This window comes from Takifugu rubripes, chromosome 7, assembly GCF_901000725.2.
Source record: "Takifugu rubripes chromosome 7, fTakRub1.2, whole genome shotgun sequence".
NCBI classification, from domain to species: domain Eukaryota; kingdom Metazoa; phylum Chordata; class Actinopteri; order Tetraodontiformes; family Tetraodontidae; genus Takifugu; species Takifugu rubripes.
The window spans coordinates 12,987,540-13,003,439 of record NC_042291.1 but is presented as its reverse complement, the minus strand read 5'-3'; the positions used below and the strand labels follow the sequence as shown (position 1 = coordinate 13,003,439).

The window sequence follows — 15,900 nt, the reverse complement described above, 5'->3', positions numbered from 1 at the left end:
GCTGCATTACTATGCAACAGTAACTTCTCTATAATATTAGAAAGCTTTCAAAACCTGGTTTACCTTTAAACACTCACATGGAGGTAAACAACATTGAGGTACCAAAATACCACGGATGCTACAATGTACTTACAAATAAACATACAAGTCATTTTTAAAAACATTAGCCTAAATTTAAATCTCTGTGTTTACTTTACATGCTATGCTAATTTAGCTACCTAATGATGTAAAAATGGGCAATGCAGACAGTTTCTTCGGGTTTTCCAGTGGTTACTATCCAAAAACCCAGAGCGCCCTCTAGTGGTCGTTAAAGGCAGGCACAGAAAAATACTCTTCCAGCATCATATCAGGGTTAGGGTTAGATCAGTGTAAAAGAGCAGGAAAAGTGAACATTTTTATTTTTTCTCGTATTTCAGAAGTACTCATTTGAGGAAAAACACATAAGTTAAAAAAAAAAATCAATTTATATACCCTAAATACATTTCATGTGACTTTACAAGACTTATTGAAATAAATACATGATCTCCACAAAATGGAGTGAATGTTTTTAAGCTTCACAAAGATTATTTGTTGTAAGACAACACTGTTAAATCAATGCAGCAAAACGGTCGATATCAAACCGACAGAAACTATACATTGAGTCTTGAAAACATCTGTTTACAGCTCATCATGCTGGTAGACAAATTCCCTTGTGGAAATAAAACCGTCTTTATCGTCGTCTTCATTCTTGAAGATGTCTTCTACCATCAGCTCATGTTCTGTGTCGTTGGGTGAGTATCCATGTTTTTCAAATTCTTTCTTCAGGTACTCTTTCACCTGTTGCGTGCGGGAAGAATAAGAATAATTTATGACAGCATAATAACACAAATTTAAGTATGCACAGTGAATGCAAAAACACCGCTAGAAGTAGTGCAAATAAAATGATAGCATTAGAAATATAAAATCATTGAAACCTCTTCTTTGGACAGCTTCCAGTCATCATTGGCATCCATCTCCTTGAAAGAGTCGTGCGACCTGGGGCCATTTTTTATGTCCATGAGTTCGATATCAAAAATGAGAGTACTGCTCGGAGGGATTTTACCTGTAAATAAACCAAAATGTTACTGTGTGAGAAGGCAGAAATGGTGAAATATTAGAGGATGGAGTTTGGGGTTTTTAGGGTTGTTACCTTCTCCTTTTTTTCCATACGCCAGAGCTGGTGGAACTATCAGTTTCCTGCGCTCTCCTGTGCACATGTTCTGCAGACCTTTATCCCAACCCTTCACCACCTCCTTGATCCCAAGTGTGAACCATACTGGATTTTTGTCTCCATCTTTGCGGCTGCCAATGGTGAAAATAATGCATCACAGTTACACAGTGGAGATGGCAAACAACTGTAACTTCAAATGTTAAAAGTAAACTTTACCTGGAATGAAATAGCGTGCCGTTACTCTCTAGAAATCCATCGTAATGTACAAGAAGCATGTCTCCATATTTTGACTTACGATAACAAGCGAATGGTTTATGCAGGACTTCAATTTGTACCTCCGGCTCAGGCAATTTTCTCCCAGTTACAAATACAAAAACTGACGATAAAATCGAAAAAATAGATAAAATGATCATTCTGATCTTGTGTGCAAGACTAAAAAAATTCTAAACGGATCTAAAACTACTTAAAATAGACTGAAAGGAATGCCAACTACGTGGCAAGCAACTTCTGTTATGGACGCAATCTGTCGGCTGTGCCCGCCTCCTTCATCGATTGGATGACAATTATTAGGGCCACGCCCATTTACCGATTACTTTTATCTGATTGGTTATTCTTAATGTCATTCACCGCTATCGGCGCCTCCAAACGCTCAAATCCTTCCGACGTTAGACCACTATTCACGAAAAGTTTACGCGCTTTTCTCTACGTATCTCGTATCATAGAACTGGAGGAAAACGTTACTCCACTATTCACACTCGGAGCCCGATGGAATCGCCGCAGTCAGCTGTGCATCACATCTTGTTGTGATAAACAAGTAATGAACGTGAAGAACACGAATTTCAACAATGGAAGGAATGTTGTACAAGTGGACCAATTATATAAGTGGTAAGTTAATCCAGAAGTCGCTTGTTGACTTGCTTTATAGTAGTCATTTTAGGGCAGCTAGCTAGCATGCCAACGTCACTTGGGTTGTAGAGATTATGTTAACCAGAAGCGGACAGCTAGCGTTAGCTACTGTCATCTTTTAACTACCATTATCTTCTTTAAGCAGGTTTCCAGAATAATTGAATTGACATTTTGACATTTGTAAAGTACAATTGTGTGATCTTGGTAGATAGCGCTGGCTAATCTGGTTTAATAACTGCTTTGTCTAGGTAACATATCTCAAGGGTTAAGTCTACAACTTCAGAAAGCGACAGTGGAAAACGCTCTTGACATGTACATATGCCCGATTATCAACATGATAGAAGTTTAATCATAAAATATTATTCCATTTTTCTCAGGTTGGCAACCTCGTTGGTTCGTGCTTGAAGGAGGAACTTTGTCCTATTACGATTCTCAAGAAGATGCCTGGAAAGGTTGCAAAGGCAGCATTAAGGTTTCAGTCTGTGAAATTCAAGGTCAGTTAAGATTGCTTAATCCTTGATTTTGTGTGTCATGATGCAAAAAGCCAACTGTCTTTTGGATAAGGTTCTGTTGACCTGTTTTCTTAGTTCATTCCACTGATGCTACACGGGTTGACCTGACCATACCAGGAGAACAGTACTTTTACCTCCGAGCAATCAATGCAGCAGAGAGGCAGAAATGGCTGGTGGCGCTCGGAACGGCCAAAGCTTGCCTCACAGATAACCGGACAAAGAGAGAAAAGGGTATTTGGATGTCGTCGTATTCACATTAATAATATGGCTTGAATCAAAGGCTTTAAACAACCATGATGTCACCTCAATTGCAGAGCTCCAGGAAAACACGGACGCACTGAAAACAAAGATGTCAGAACTTCGACTCTACTGTGACCTTCTTCTGCAACAAGTGAACAAAATCAAGGAGAATGATGAGCTAGTGGATACAGCAGAGGTGAGGATCAAGTTTGAATGACTGGGTGAAATAAGAGAAGCTTCTATTGTGGGTGGCACCACAGTAGGAGACAGTGATATGGCGTGCTGATAAGTTGTGGGCCCTCCTCAGACTGCCATAGACAATGGAAACATGGTGAAGTCCACATGTGCTACTTTCCTGAAGACACTGGAGGAATGCATGCAAATAGCAAACCATACATTCAGTCTGGATATGGCTACACAGAGTCCACCGGGATCGCCGCCAGTCGCAGCTATCAAACCTCGAAAGGTTTCTCCGAACATTTCCTTTTCCCCTGAAATCAGCAACATTTAGCGTTGGAAATCACGTATCCTCATTGATGAATACACACTGTAATCACCTCGTGTTTTGTCTTTCCCCTCAGGCTAAGTGTGTCAATCATCTCAGTCAAAATGTTGGAGACAAGTAGGTTGCATTTCATAAATAATGCACAAATGTAAAACAAAAACACCCTCAAAGTGCACTGAAATGTCTTTTAGAGGGACAGACTTGTCAGAGGCCCCGGTGGAACCAGTTGCACATGACAACCACAGTCTTGACTCTGGACCAGAGGGACCGGAAGAGCCTGATAAACCAGATGATTTACATAATAAATGTAAGTTACAGTCTCAGCTACACCTTCAGAGAACTGACACTCCCTTAAAGATTGCCAGTTCATGTTTGTATAATACTGAGTGTCTCATTTTGATTTAAATGATTTAATTTGTTAAATCAAATTTATTTAAATGTTAGGGAGGATTAGAACACTTGTAGCGAAGCTAAGCAGCCACTCAGAGCTCTGTACAGGTTTCTCCAAAATGTTTTCTATAATTCTGTAGAATATTGAATGAAAATGTGCCTTTTTAGTTAGGTGTGCAGGCATTGTTTCTAATTTGAGCTCTGGGTTTTTTGTTCTGCCTCAGCTACTGAAGTGACCAACACCAAAAGCGTGACCGATGAGGATATGGTCGGTCCCAACGCACACGCGCCTCAGGACGCACCCGAGTCCAAACACTACGACGCGACAACAAGGGAGGCTGATGACAAGCAGACAGATCAAGAGCAGAAGCACAAAGTGGACCAAAGTCTGGAGGAGGAAACCTGCACCGATGCTGTCCAGCACCATCAGGAACAGGAAGCTGCACCAGACCAGCACCAATGGGAGACTTGCACTGATCCAGCAGAGCCAGAAGACACAGAGCAAGTGGAAACATTCTTCAGCACAATGAGTCACAGGTATGAAAACGCTACTCAGGAAGGTCACATCCTGTAGGGCACGTTACTACAGGAACTTAGTGTGTCTGTGTTGTTTCACGCGACAGTATTAGGATTTCCAGACCTAAGCTATAGCTAATGCACTTCCGCTGCATAGTTAAACTGGCCTGTGACGATAAAGCATCTGTTAATGTGCAGAGATTTTAAAGGGATGTGTTTGAAGATGTCATGTGTTTTATACTAGTGTGTTCTCTCTTGATCACATGTCACAGAGATGCCCTCGACTGATATTTGGGTTTGTAAAGCTTTTTTTTGTTGTTGGTTTGTCCTTTTTTGTAGTTTAGCGTATTTCGTCTTTCCTTAAAGTTCCTGAACAGTGTTACTGACCTACAAACAAGTCTGATTTCTATAACTTCTATCACATTTATTTATAATGTAAACACCTGAGCAAATACCTGTCTGGCATTTGTCTGCTGGATGCACTTTTGAAGTTGTTCTTTTGAAGGTGACAGTCTTCCTGTAACTGCTCATTGTCAGGCTGTAAACAAGGTAGCAAGGTACCTGCCTCAGTGTCAGGCGTAGAACTGCATGACTGGATCATTTCTCTGGTGTGATTTTGACCTTTGTACCTTCTCTGTTTTGGTTTTAATGAAATAAAGACGGACATGGCACACTCACCTCTAACTTCTCTCCTGTTTGAATCTGTTTAGATTTAGTGATTTGAGACTGGATGACGACAATGGCATCCCCACACAAGAGTTTTTGGACTCATGCTATGCAATAGTGCCTGTATTAGGTAGGACATCACTTCCAAGACGCTCCTCTTCATAATCTGCCTCACTGTTCCTCTCCACCCTGCTCCATGTGGGATTATTTAACCCTTTCTCTCTCTTCTTCCCACTCGTCATGTGTGCATGCTGGGTCATCCTTTCATTTCACGCCCACCCTGCTGCTCACCTGTGAATGAATGAATTTTTTGATGTTGTATCATGTGTCTGCTGGGTTTTACAACAGAGAATAGGAGTAAAGGTTAACCATTAAGCTATATCGACTGGTATTTAGACATGTAACACTCTTCTTGTCTTTATCATTACTCTCTCTTAAGGGTTTATTATCAGTATTATATCAGATTATATTGGTAATTTGATCATTTGGAGCGTTTATCTCCAGCAGGCATGTTTGAAATGCTCGGGCCAACTAATGTCTCGCTGACTGATTAAAAGAAAAAGAGGAAATGATCAAAGATTTTCTCTCCTCAGACAAGCTGGGATCCACAGTTTTTGCACCTGTTAAAATGGATTTTGTTGGAAACATTAAGGTACGTGTGGTCTTTGTTGATGAATCGGCGTCACTCGACATGAAAACTGACCTGTCGTCAGGATTTTGTTGAGTGTTTTGATGCCAGATGTTTTTGAGTGGTAGCAACATTCCGCCCTGTCTCTGCGCCGTGTAGAAAATTCACCAGAAACTGATGTCGGACCCTGGGAGCTTTCCCACGCTCCAGTCCATCGTGCTGAACGAAGTCCAGAACAACGTCGCCCTGGTGCGCAACTCGGCCACAGAGGCTCTGCTGTGGCTCCGACGAGGCCTCAAGTTCCTCAAGGAGTTCCTGTCGGAGGTCAACGCAGGACAACAGGACATCCAGGGAGCGCTGAGTAAGCATGATGACACGAGGACGTCTACATATGTCTGCATGAACGCTAACAGTTCTGCCGGTTTCTCCGTCCAGACAACGCGTATGGAAAGACCCTGCGGCAGTACCACGGGTGGGTCGTACGAGGAGTGTTTGCTGTAGGTACTTCCCTATCTCACATCATACTTTCCCCTCCCATATTGTGAATAATCTTTCCCCATCTGTGATGGTGTTTTCCCAGCTGGCACTGAGAGCAGCTCCATCCTATCAGAGCTTCAGCGCCGCCCTGGTGTTGAGAGAGGGCGACGAGCTGAAGAGCGGCTTCACGAGAGGGATGCACCGGGATCTGGGGGTGTACCTGCCTGCCATGGAGAAGCAGCTGGCCATCCTGGATGACCTGTACGAAGAGTACAACTTGGAGTCAGACGAAGTGGTGTGAATACAGCGTGAATTCGCTTCCAGGAAGGTTGAAGCTGACGAAGGGGGTCAGAACAGCAGCTGGCTGCTGCCAGATGCCATCAAGGGCATCTTGTATCCATAAGAGTGTGAGCACCTCCTGTGCTTCTTCCAGGTGTTTCCAGGGGTTGTTGAAAATATATGCCAGTGTGATGAAGGACCTTTGGTCCACATTCAAGAGCCCCAATGATGCAGCCAACCGAGGGGGCTAAAATAACTACAATGCAGACTAAAGCAGCAACGTTCGTGGTGATTTCTCAAAGCTCTTCATGTAACTTTCGAAGGTCCATATCAGTGTCGTGGCTCCAGGGAAATCCCTGAACAGAATGAACTGAAAACGAAGAAATATTTATTCAAGGTTGTTTACCTGCATTAACAAAACAGGCCGTTAATGGTCACTAACACACAGCACTATTTGAATTGTCAAACTCTTGCCATGTGTATGTGGTTTAGGTGAATATTGGGCATGTTTCTTTTATTGCACTGACTTTAACTTTAATGGGAAGTTGGTTTTTTTCCCCCAGCAACTCCATGGGACCAAATCGGACCAGTAAAGTGAATGACTTTAACCTCTGCTGCCTATAGCACCACATGCTACAGTAAAGCTGTAGTCAGTATTTACATTGTGCGGATTTAGTCTGCACAAACCTATGCATAGCGCGCATCTTCACACCGTCTGTGTTTTAAACGATGGCGTTCGCATCGCAGGGATCACATCTGTCCAGCTTTGTGCGTTGATGCGTGGACACTCACAGGGCATGTTGATTGCATGGTTTTATGTATTAACTTACATAGGTGCCAATGGAAACTGTAAATGTAGGGTAAATTTAAGAGATTGTGAAGGTTTAAGATGAAGCTTCGGACAACAGTTACAGGAAGGCCACTCTGTGCTTGTATTTTAGCTGTTTCACCATGTTTTGACTGTTTTACTCCATTTACTGGTGTTGTTACCAGACATCCCATTTGACACGTCCACTGAGCTGTTGTAACAAATTCTCATTTCCTTTTCTACCACCAAGTATTTGTAACTACAACATAACACTTGTGCTTTCAGCAACGCACACGGTTACTAGAGCAGAGCCTCTGCCTCAAACGGCGCCTCTTAAAACTCTAATGTTTGAATCAGAAGAAAACATGATTTTTATTGTTGAGAAGATGCCATTTGAATTTATGGAATAAATAATCAAATTGTCTCAGCATTGGTTGTTTTTTTTGTTAAATATTGCGGTTCTTTGCACACACATGCAAAGACACACTATTTTAGGGTCAACAAGTAATCGCTAGATAGCAGATTTGCACAGGAGTTGCGGCACATAGCCTAAACAGCCGCTGTCGTGCACGCTGCATGCCGGCCGTTCCTGTCCACGGGTCAGCATATTTCCCCTGGTCTCTGGCCAACAGCTGGGTCCCTGCCTGCTTCCTGTCTCTGTGACCTCCTTTATCAGCCCCCGCAGCCAAAATTAGACCTCTTTTATTTACATGTTTACGTTCATTGAACCTGCTGATCTTTGTTATTGTGAGCAGCAGAATCACCCTGGACTGGGGAGTGCGCCTAGGTAAGCTCTTACTGGGGCATCGCAGCAGACAAATTGTCTTGATGTGATTTAGAAAAAGCGAGCTAATGGAGTTACTCGAGCGGGTCGGATCCGAGGTCCCTGCTGTGGGCCCTGCCGGGCTGCCCGTGCCCAAACCCTTATCACTGTGCCACATCTGCAGACACAGATTCAGCACTGGGAGGCATTTTCACCACCATATGGAAGCCAGTGAGCGTGCTCTGCTGAGTTTAACGCAGCACTGTGGAGCTGCCGACAGCGTCCTTCAGCCACTTGATGGATATCTGCTGCTTTTTATTACAGTGAGTGCTCCGAGAGAACATCAATCGCAGTTTTTCTTTTTGTGCTGCTTCCCTCGCAGTCGGCGGCAGCGTGAGACGACAAAAGCAGCGTGTCAGGAAGATTTCTGGACGATTCAAACTCCCGTTTTTATTTTACACATACCCACGAGTACTGTGGAAACCATTTCATAACATCAAAGTCAAAGAGCAATCCCAGCCTCGGTCCATGTAACATTTCATGCTTTGAACATTGCTGTGATTACACCGTACACAACAGAGCAGATCAGCACAGGCCAACGTGACATTCAACATACAGTCGTTTTAAAAAGATATCGCAGCTTTGTGCATGGCACAATACATCAAACATACAGTACTCTGTTTCACTCCGGGCAGAGCTGGACTCATCTCTTAAGACAACGGCTACACTGATGGAGGCGGCGATTTACAACGTTTGGAAGCAGTCCACACTCACTGGCGTGGCACCAGAAGCATGCGGAGACACGGTCTTTTCAACGCCTTTCCAGGAGAATCACCTTTGACCTCCTGACTGCGACCAATTGTGGCTGAGAGGAGAGAAGCGCGCCCTCTCTTCAGCAGCTCGTGGAAAATGTCGACTTTTTTCATCAAAGCGATTTCCAGGACCAATGTCCAAAAATGCAGAGGATGCGTAAAGACACGGATAAGTGTGACCATAGAAATTCACCGTTGCTGTAAGACAGAAAGACTGGATAAAGAGGTATTAGAGTAAATACAGTAAAGAGCATAAAAGAGACTGGAATTATAACTTCACCCCTCTAGCAGCGCACTATTCCAGCCTTGACTGTGCTGTGAGAACTTTAAGAGCGTAACAGTTTCAAGCCTTCACATACAGTGTGGTTCATTTCTCACTGAAGCACAGGGGACTCAGCCCACTCAGGTGGGCACCCCCGCGGAGACGTTGTCCGAGTTGCCCGTGCGCTTCAGCGTACAGTCGCCGCCATTTCCTTTGTAAAGAGTTGTACCGGAGAGGCCTGTTAAAGGTGTCTGGTGGACATATATGACCTGTTTGTTCCTGAGAAACTTTACATTTCTGACTCCACAGTGAATGTATCTGCACGCTAACAGTCTCCTGGTGTAACAGTCTCATTGAAATATATGAGTATGAACAGGATTTCATGCACTACGTCCACCTCTAACCGTACCTGTTTGTAGTTCTGATGCTTGGCCTCACTATTTACAGCGCCAGGTTTGTTGTAAGAATATCAAGCAAAATATTTTGCCTCATGCAAATGCGCTCTCACTCACGCCGTGGCAGGACACCCAGGGCTTCGGCACCCGGATCGATGGGTCCGCCCACCGTCCAAATGACTCCCGATAAAGTCTCCGCCCCTCTCACTGGTCTGAATCGGCGCGGCGAGGAGACCGTGCTTGTTAAGAAAGAGTTTGTATGATGGGTGAAGGTTCTCACCTCCACCGACTGAGCAGAACTCCAGAGATCTAGATGTCTCAGCAGCAATAGAGATGAGTGATATTTACACACATATATGGATTCTGTTATGTTCTTTTCCCAGAGAATCATTGTTGCATCTAAATTTAGAGTTTTTTGCTTGGCATATACTGTATATATGTGTGTATATGTATATGCATATACACATATATAGATGTTTTTCTTTTTTCTTTTCTTTATACATCAAAATATTCTTTGCATGTCAAGCAAAACCCAGAGGACACTGCTGGATCATCCAAGTTCCTCCTCAAGTGAAGTATTTGCAGTTTGTGGAGTCGATAACACAGTGGGGCGTGCACTTGAGGTGACCATATGACCTGCGAACGGGAGGAGACGCAACGTTTTGGTCGGCGTGCCAACACACCGACGAGGGGCAGGACAATGTTGACAGCAATATACATTGTGCTCACCCTGGAAGGTATGAATTACACGTCTGGTATCCAAAGTCCTTTCCATCACACTCCTCGGCACCCTCGTGGCGGTATCCGTCGCCACAGTGTGCGTGTTTACACTCTGCCAGAGATGAGGGAGTCATGTTATATGCACATAGCGAAGCCGTGACAAATGTGCCAATGACAACACCGAGACTTACTGACGCAGCCGTCCGTGACGACCCTGTTCTTGTCATCGCACTCCTCCCCCCTGGGAACCTGCACGATCCCATCGCCGCAGTAACCGTCATCGTCAGGTGCGTTTTCCATGGACTGGAATGGCATCAGCTGGAATGGAAAAGACTTTTACAGAGTTTTAAAAAGAGCTTGCGGGGCGAGTGCCCCTCGCCCGTGTTGAAAGTTATGACAAATCTATCTTGTTACTTGGATCGGGAACCATCCGTCGAGGTCTTTGAAATAGAGAGATCTCTGGTCTTTGCGGAATGCGAGCGCGTTATCTGCGTGGAGGCGCTCCATCTCCTCATCACTGTTCACAATGAAGATCTGAATAAAGCCATAAGAGAAGCAGAACCTTCTGTCTTAATGTGGTGTTTGAGCTTCCAGCGATAACGACTAACGAAGACTATTTCCTCACCGCTGGTACTTTCGGGTGGTGTCCTCTGGAAGAAAAATCATCGTATGGAAAATTACTGAGAGCACCGCAGCTACACTTTCCAGGAGGCCCCGGCAGACCCCGGGCACCCTTGGTTCCAACCATGTACAGTCCTGAACATGTGCACAGAAAAGAATGTTTATTAAGACACAATAAGATCAGGATAGATGGAATAGAACATCACATCAAATGTGGCATTATGGATTCTGTCAAGCTGTCCAAACATCATGAATCGCTCATCAGTGATAAATACTAAATGTCACCTGTTGACATAATATCTTTATATGTTTACAGAGGACTGACATCTGTGAATCCGATTGGGTGCATGATATCATAACCAGAGCGTCGTGTTTCATTTCCCCAGATAAAGTTTCTCAGTTGCTAAATAAAACTGCTGCTGTTGGTTCTCAGACTGCTGCCCTGCTCCATGTATCAGACACTCTCAAAACCCGCGCTCTGAAGAAAGAACATCGCAGCAAGGTTCCCACCCGTGGCAGGTGAACCAGGAGGACCGGGATGTCCTACAGGTCCCTGTGGGCCTGCGGGTCCCATGGGACCGCCACTCCCCGGATCTCCTTTCATTCCCTGCAGCAAAAACAAAACCGGAGCAAAGCAGTCGGACTTTGAGTAACGAACAGTAAAATTGCGTCTCTTGGCCATTTTGATTTTTCTCAAGAAAGTTTTCTCAGCTTTTCCTTTGATGCTGTGATGGTAGGACAGGAAGCCTCACCTGCTTGCCTCTCTTTCCTGGTCGGCCTGTGGGTCCTCTGTTTCCTGCGGTTCCAGGTTCGCCCTTTGGACCCATTTCGCCCTGCACAAAGAAAAAACATCATCCCAACGGTCAGCAAGGTCGGAGTTGAAAAAGATCTAAAGCTCTCAAGGGGAAACACATCTTTTTTGCTACTAATACTTATTTATTGCCTCACTTTCTGTCCAAGCATGCCCGGGAAGCCCATCGCACCCTGTGGTGAAAGAAGAGCAGATGAAATGCAGTGCAGGTACGTGCACAGCATGAACTGTTGCGCTACAGCTGATAGACTTCCCCACCTTGTCGCCTTTTGCCCCGCTCTCACCGCGGTCGCCTCGAGAACCCTGGAGAGCAGATGAATGAGTGTTACATCGTGTCATAAACATCGGAAGACGTCCGTATCAGCACATCTGAATATGCTCTTTACAGATAACAACTTAAAGGGCCACGAACCTTCTCGCCTTTGTAGCCAGTCAAGCCCTGGAATTAAAGATCAAACACACAGAAATGAGGGAACTTTCCTTTTTCTTTTATGTCAAGTGTTGATAAGTGTAAAGGCGAATGTGGATCATACCCGTGGTCCAATTGGTCCTCTGCCTCCAGGTAAACCCATCAGTCCTTGGTCACCTTTCTCACCCTAAAACAAGAGAAAAACTTCTGGAATCAGTCAAATAAAGGACTGCTGCACTTTAAAATGCTAAGCAAAGGGAAAAAACTACAGTTCAGATAAGTGTCTGAAGAGTAAATACTATACCTGTAAATACCTGTAAAAATGATGCACATGACACAATCCCAATACTTATTATTTAATAATAATTTACATCAGAAGTTTGACTTACTCACTTTGGGCCCACTGGGTCCCGGCCATCCAGCTGGTCCTTGCTTTCCAGGAAGTCCAGGAGGACCTGTCCGGCCCTAACAGGAAGTACATTTTAAAGCCTGAAGGCTAATTCAAAAATCACTTTCTGGCCTAATAAAACTGCTATCACAGCTGATGGAGGAGTGTTAATGAAATCAAGACCTCTCCCAATGTGTCTTCCTGCCTTGCAGGTTAGGGTAGGTTGCAGGACATGCTGCATAAGCTGTCAGCCTGCTCGCGCCAGTATTTATCAGTGCTGCACGGTGGGGGAGAATGACTTTAACGAGCTCTGTCACTTTGCTCTCTTTAATTAAATGATGGGCCGTATATAGAACAGAAGCCTGTGCTTGTGGGAAATAAAATGATTTATGACCTGGCTGAAGCACTAAGCTAAATTGCCCTGCAGTGCTGCAAAGCAGCTCAGTCAGGCCACCAGCCAGCTGAGGCTTTCCAACTGGGCTGCTTTTACTGCTCGATCACAGCCACTCAGCCTTTTGGGGGGAGGTCACTTCTTCCCTGCCTGCCCTGATCTAACAATGTGTCCTCAATTCTCAATGTGCTTTCTAACAATGAGGGAGGGGCCTCTGTGGTGCTGTGTGTCTTTGAGGAAGACAGAGTGGTCATAGCTAAGTACATCGGTCCTGTGCGGGAGGGGCTACTCGTTATCCCGCTTTGCTGTCAAAAACAGCCCGTCCCAGCGGCGCCCTCTGCATGCATTGCATCTCCTCAGTGATGCTCCGACGTCCCCTGTCAAGGTTGCACCAGCGTGCGGGTTCTCGCAGAACACATCCAAGCCCCGGCACTGCTCTGAGTTACAGCTAGCAAGCGGGCGGAGGCAGCATATCTCATTTTTGAGTAAATCCACTTAGCGGAGAATATAAAGTGATTAATGGGGGACACTCACCTTTTGGCCAGGTCTTCCGATTTCTCCCTGACAACAGGATGCGGAGGAGGGGACAAGGACAGAGGCTGTTTGATATGCTTCCAGAAAGCATCTTTCAGTCACTTAAGCTGGTGAAATAACACAAACTACAGAAAGATCGCAAGGAAATCAACGGCTCACCTTTTCTCCCTTGGGCCCTCCTAATCCGGGTAATCCTGGTGGGCCCTGAGGAACAAAAAATAGATTTATTCTTCTAATTGTCCCCATAAATACACACCATAATAGTTCTGAAAGTCGGTCTCTGAATTTTTAATTAACTAAAAGCATAGTTGCCACAACTGATTAAAATAAAGATCCCTGTGTGGTTCTAGGGGGGTAAAAAAGGCGGGTTCACAAGTCTACGACTTTCACGGGCTGTGTTATCATCTGTAATTGTCACAGGACACAGACCTTTGTTTGTGTTGGTAACCAGTGGAATTTACGCATCATTCCAACCTGCTGGCTCTTTGGACAGTTTCTACGAATGATGTGTGGCACCCTGGCAGGGGGTGGAAAAAGGCTATTTCTGTCTGAGCTAAATGTAGACCGTTAATGCACTGCTGTGATACAAGGGATACAGAAATCCCCCATCTCCTGCAGGAACTCTCAGGTTGAGATTGGGTAATGTTGGATTGTGGCTCTTATTAGCACTTTGACCCTGCTGAAGCTCTTTCTAAAATAGATTGCAGCAGGTGTGCTGCAGACAAAACCAAGGTGGCTGGGCTACACTAACAGAACAGAGAGGAGGGGGTGATGTGCAGTACTGCATGAGAAGATTCTGGATTCAACCTCAATGCCAGGCGGTCCTGCGGGCCCGCGAGGGCCTCGAGGGCAGGCAGAACCTTTGTCCTCACCGCCCTGCTCTGTCTCACTGCCTTTGTTGCCTACGTCTTCATTCTGTATGTAATAAAAAGGAAGAATTGATTATTAAAGCACTTGTAAACTCTGAGGGGTTTTATCAGGGTCACTCAGAGGTCCAAAGACAGTAAGTGTGGGATATTTTGGACATAAACCAAAGACATAACATATTCCACAATAAAAAGTCACATGACTTTGACTCACATGAGCATGGCGGCGCCAAAGTGAAGGGGGAGGAGGAAATAGCGGGGGTGGAGGTGGACTCAGCAAACAGCACGGGCTGAATCTCTTCTGCTGCTCCTGAGACCTGAGAGCTGTGCACAGTGTGCATGCAACCAGTCACACAGACAATGGCAACAGGTGCCAAAACCAGAAACACACACACACACACGCACGCACATACAAAATAGTCAGAAAATTGCAGAAATATTTGCCAACCTTAGTGGAGCAGCAGAAGATTTCAAATCAGAACAATGATATTGCTTAACCTCATAAATAAACAGGTTTGTTTTCCCCCCCCAGTGGTCTCAGTCAGTGTAGTGATGATCACATTCATGTAAATAAAATAACTGGGCAAATCCCAGAGTTTAAGGGCAGACAGGAGCAGCAAAAGCAGGGGCTAAACAGGTGCAAACGATCAAAACGTGACACCCATCCGGCAGATATCCAAGAGCTGGACACGGATATAATGTGCCTGTGCCTCTCACTGAAGGACTGAATCTGCTCTCCCTATTTATAGAGGCATTTCCAGAGCTCCTCATGGGCAGCGAGACAATAAAAACAAGCAGTTTATAAATGCAGTAAGATCAAAATCAATCCTAAAATCCTGTCTCTAAAACAGCCTAATTCAACACATCAGTATGATCATTGGCACACTGTAATGCGCGCACACTAAAGTGCACACACACACACGCACACAGACACACAAAGGCTCACGCTTACAATAATCTTACCTGGGAAAGAAACATAGCTGTCAAGATAGGAGGATTGAGCCCGGCCGTAACAAAGCCACAAAGGCAGATACAGTCCGAGCATTAGAAGAGTCATGCTGCTCCAGATTGTTGCTTGACTTTATTTGTGACCCAAAGCTGCCCGTCCAAGCTCACTGTCTTCTCCCTCTGCTCCCCTCCTCTGCTGCTCTACCTCCTTTACGCCCCTAGCAGAGGGTATGCTGACCAATGCCCATTAAATCTTTCCTCTGCATCAGTGTGTGCTAAAATTATAGGAGACAGCCCGCCAGCTGCTTCGGGTGCCAATATTAGATCTCTACTACTGCAAAGAGGGGGGGGGGGTCCTTTTGTTGTCTCCACCGCTCCTGCAGGAAGACTCCTGAGGGACGATCCACTGTCGGCTTCTGCAGGAAAGGGGAATCTGCGTGCATGCCTGATCTGTGCCAATTGATATGCTGCACACAGCATCCCCACAAGTGTTGTACAGCCATTATTAGTTTGATTGCCCAGACTAAGTGCCTGCATGTCCAAGGAGGCACTCTGGAGGATATGACAGCAATTTAAAGAGAACAGAGGCTGCGTAACAGCAGCCAGGGAATTTTATTTAACACAGACAGGCCTAGTGACAGAAATGATCATTTTCTCAGTTTTTTGTAGCAATAAACAACATTCAATTAATATACAGGAGTTTAAAGTGAGATACCAGCTCAAGTTTTCCTGCAATGGTGCCAATCGTGCACAATTAGTTAATCGAAAGTCTAAAGTGCCCCCAGGTGTGAGTGTGTGAGTAAATGGCGTGGGTCTGTCTGTCCTGTGGTGGATTGATGAATAGACACTCAAGAAATCAAGACT

At 44.9% G+C, this 15,900-nt stretch overlaps 3 protein-coding genes across 4 annotated transcripts; 1 reads left to right on the top strand and 2 right to left on the bottom strand.

Annotated features, from left to right (window-relative positions):
• Window positions 1–369: 369 nt before the first annotated feature.
• fkbp14 (FKBP prolyl isomerase 14) lies at window positions 370–1,744 on the bottom strand. Its single transcript, XM_003966195.3, has 4 exons — window positions 1,406–1,744; window positions 1,169–1,320; window positions 954–1,081; window positions 370–816 (listed from the first exon to the last, which is right to left on the bottom strand). Exons 1-4 carry the CDS (start codon window positions 1,600–1,602, stop codon window positions 658–660), a joined length of 636 nt encoding a protein of 211 aa, XP_003966244.1. The 5' UTR covers window positions 1,603–1,744; the 3' UTR covers window positions 370–657.
• Window positions 1,745–1,934: 190 nt separating this feature from the next.
• Window positions 1,935–7,546, top strand: plekha8 (pleckstrin homology domain containing, family A (phosphoinositide binding specific) member 8). Its single transcript, XM_003966196.3, has 13 exons — window positions 1,935–2,074; window positions 2,473–2,589; window positions 2,683–2,838; window positions 2,922–3,043; window positions 3,155–3,313; window positions 3,429–3,469; window positions 3,544–3,659; window positions 3,967–4,279; window positions 4,969–5,054; window positions 5,518–5,576; window positions 5,712–5,913; window positions 5,988–6,049; window positions 6,133–7,546. Exons 1-13 carry the CDS (start codon window positions 2,035–2,037, stop codon window positions 6,328–6,330), a joined length of 1,671 nt encoding a protein of 556 aa, XP_003966245.1. The 5' UTR covers window positions 1,935–2,034; the 3' UTR covers window positions 6,331–7,546.
• Window positions 7,547–8,308: 762 nt separating this feature from the next.
• colq (collagen-like tail subunit (single strand of homotrimer) of asymmetric acetylcholinesterase) lies at window positions 8,309–15,562 on the bottom strand. Of its 2 annotated transcripts, none has more exons than XM_029838808.1 (17): window positions 15,052–15,562; window positions 14,303–14,412; window positions 14,030–14,137; window positions 13,382–13,426; window positions 13,223–13,249; window positions 12,303–12,374; window positions 12,034–12,096; window positions 11,913–11,939; window positions 11,759–11,803; window positions 11,638–11,673; window positions 11,442–11,522; window positions 11,200–11,296; window positions 10,694–10,824; window positions 10,483–10,602; window positions 10,260–10,386; window positions 10,078–10,180; window positions 8,309–9,984 (listed from the first exon to the last, which is right to left on the bottom strand). In XM_029838808.1, the coding sequence occupies exons 1-17, from the start codon at window positions 15,143–15,145 to the stop codon at window positions 9,915–9,917; spliced, it is 1,356 nt and encodes a 451-aa protein (XP_029694668.1). In that variant the 5' UTR covers window positions 15,146–15,562; the 3' UTR covers window positions 8,309–9,914. The 2 variants fall into 2 exon arrangements, with proteins under 2 accessions (XP_029694668.1, XP_011604036.2); XM_011605734.2 differs by having other exon boundaries at window positions 10,260–10,401; window positions 15,052–15,555.
• Between the last annotated feature and the right edge of the window lie 338 nt (window positions 15,563–15,900).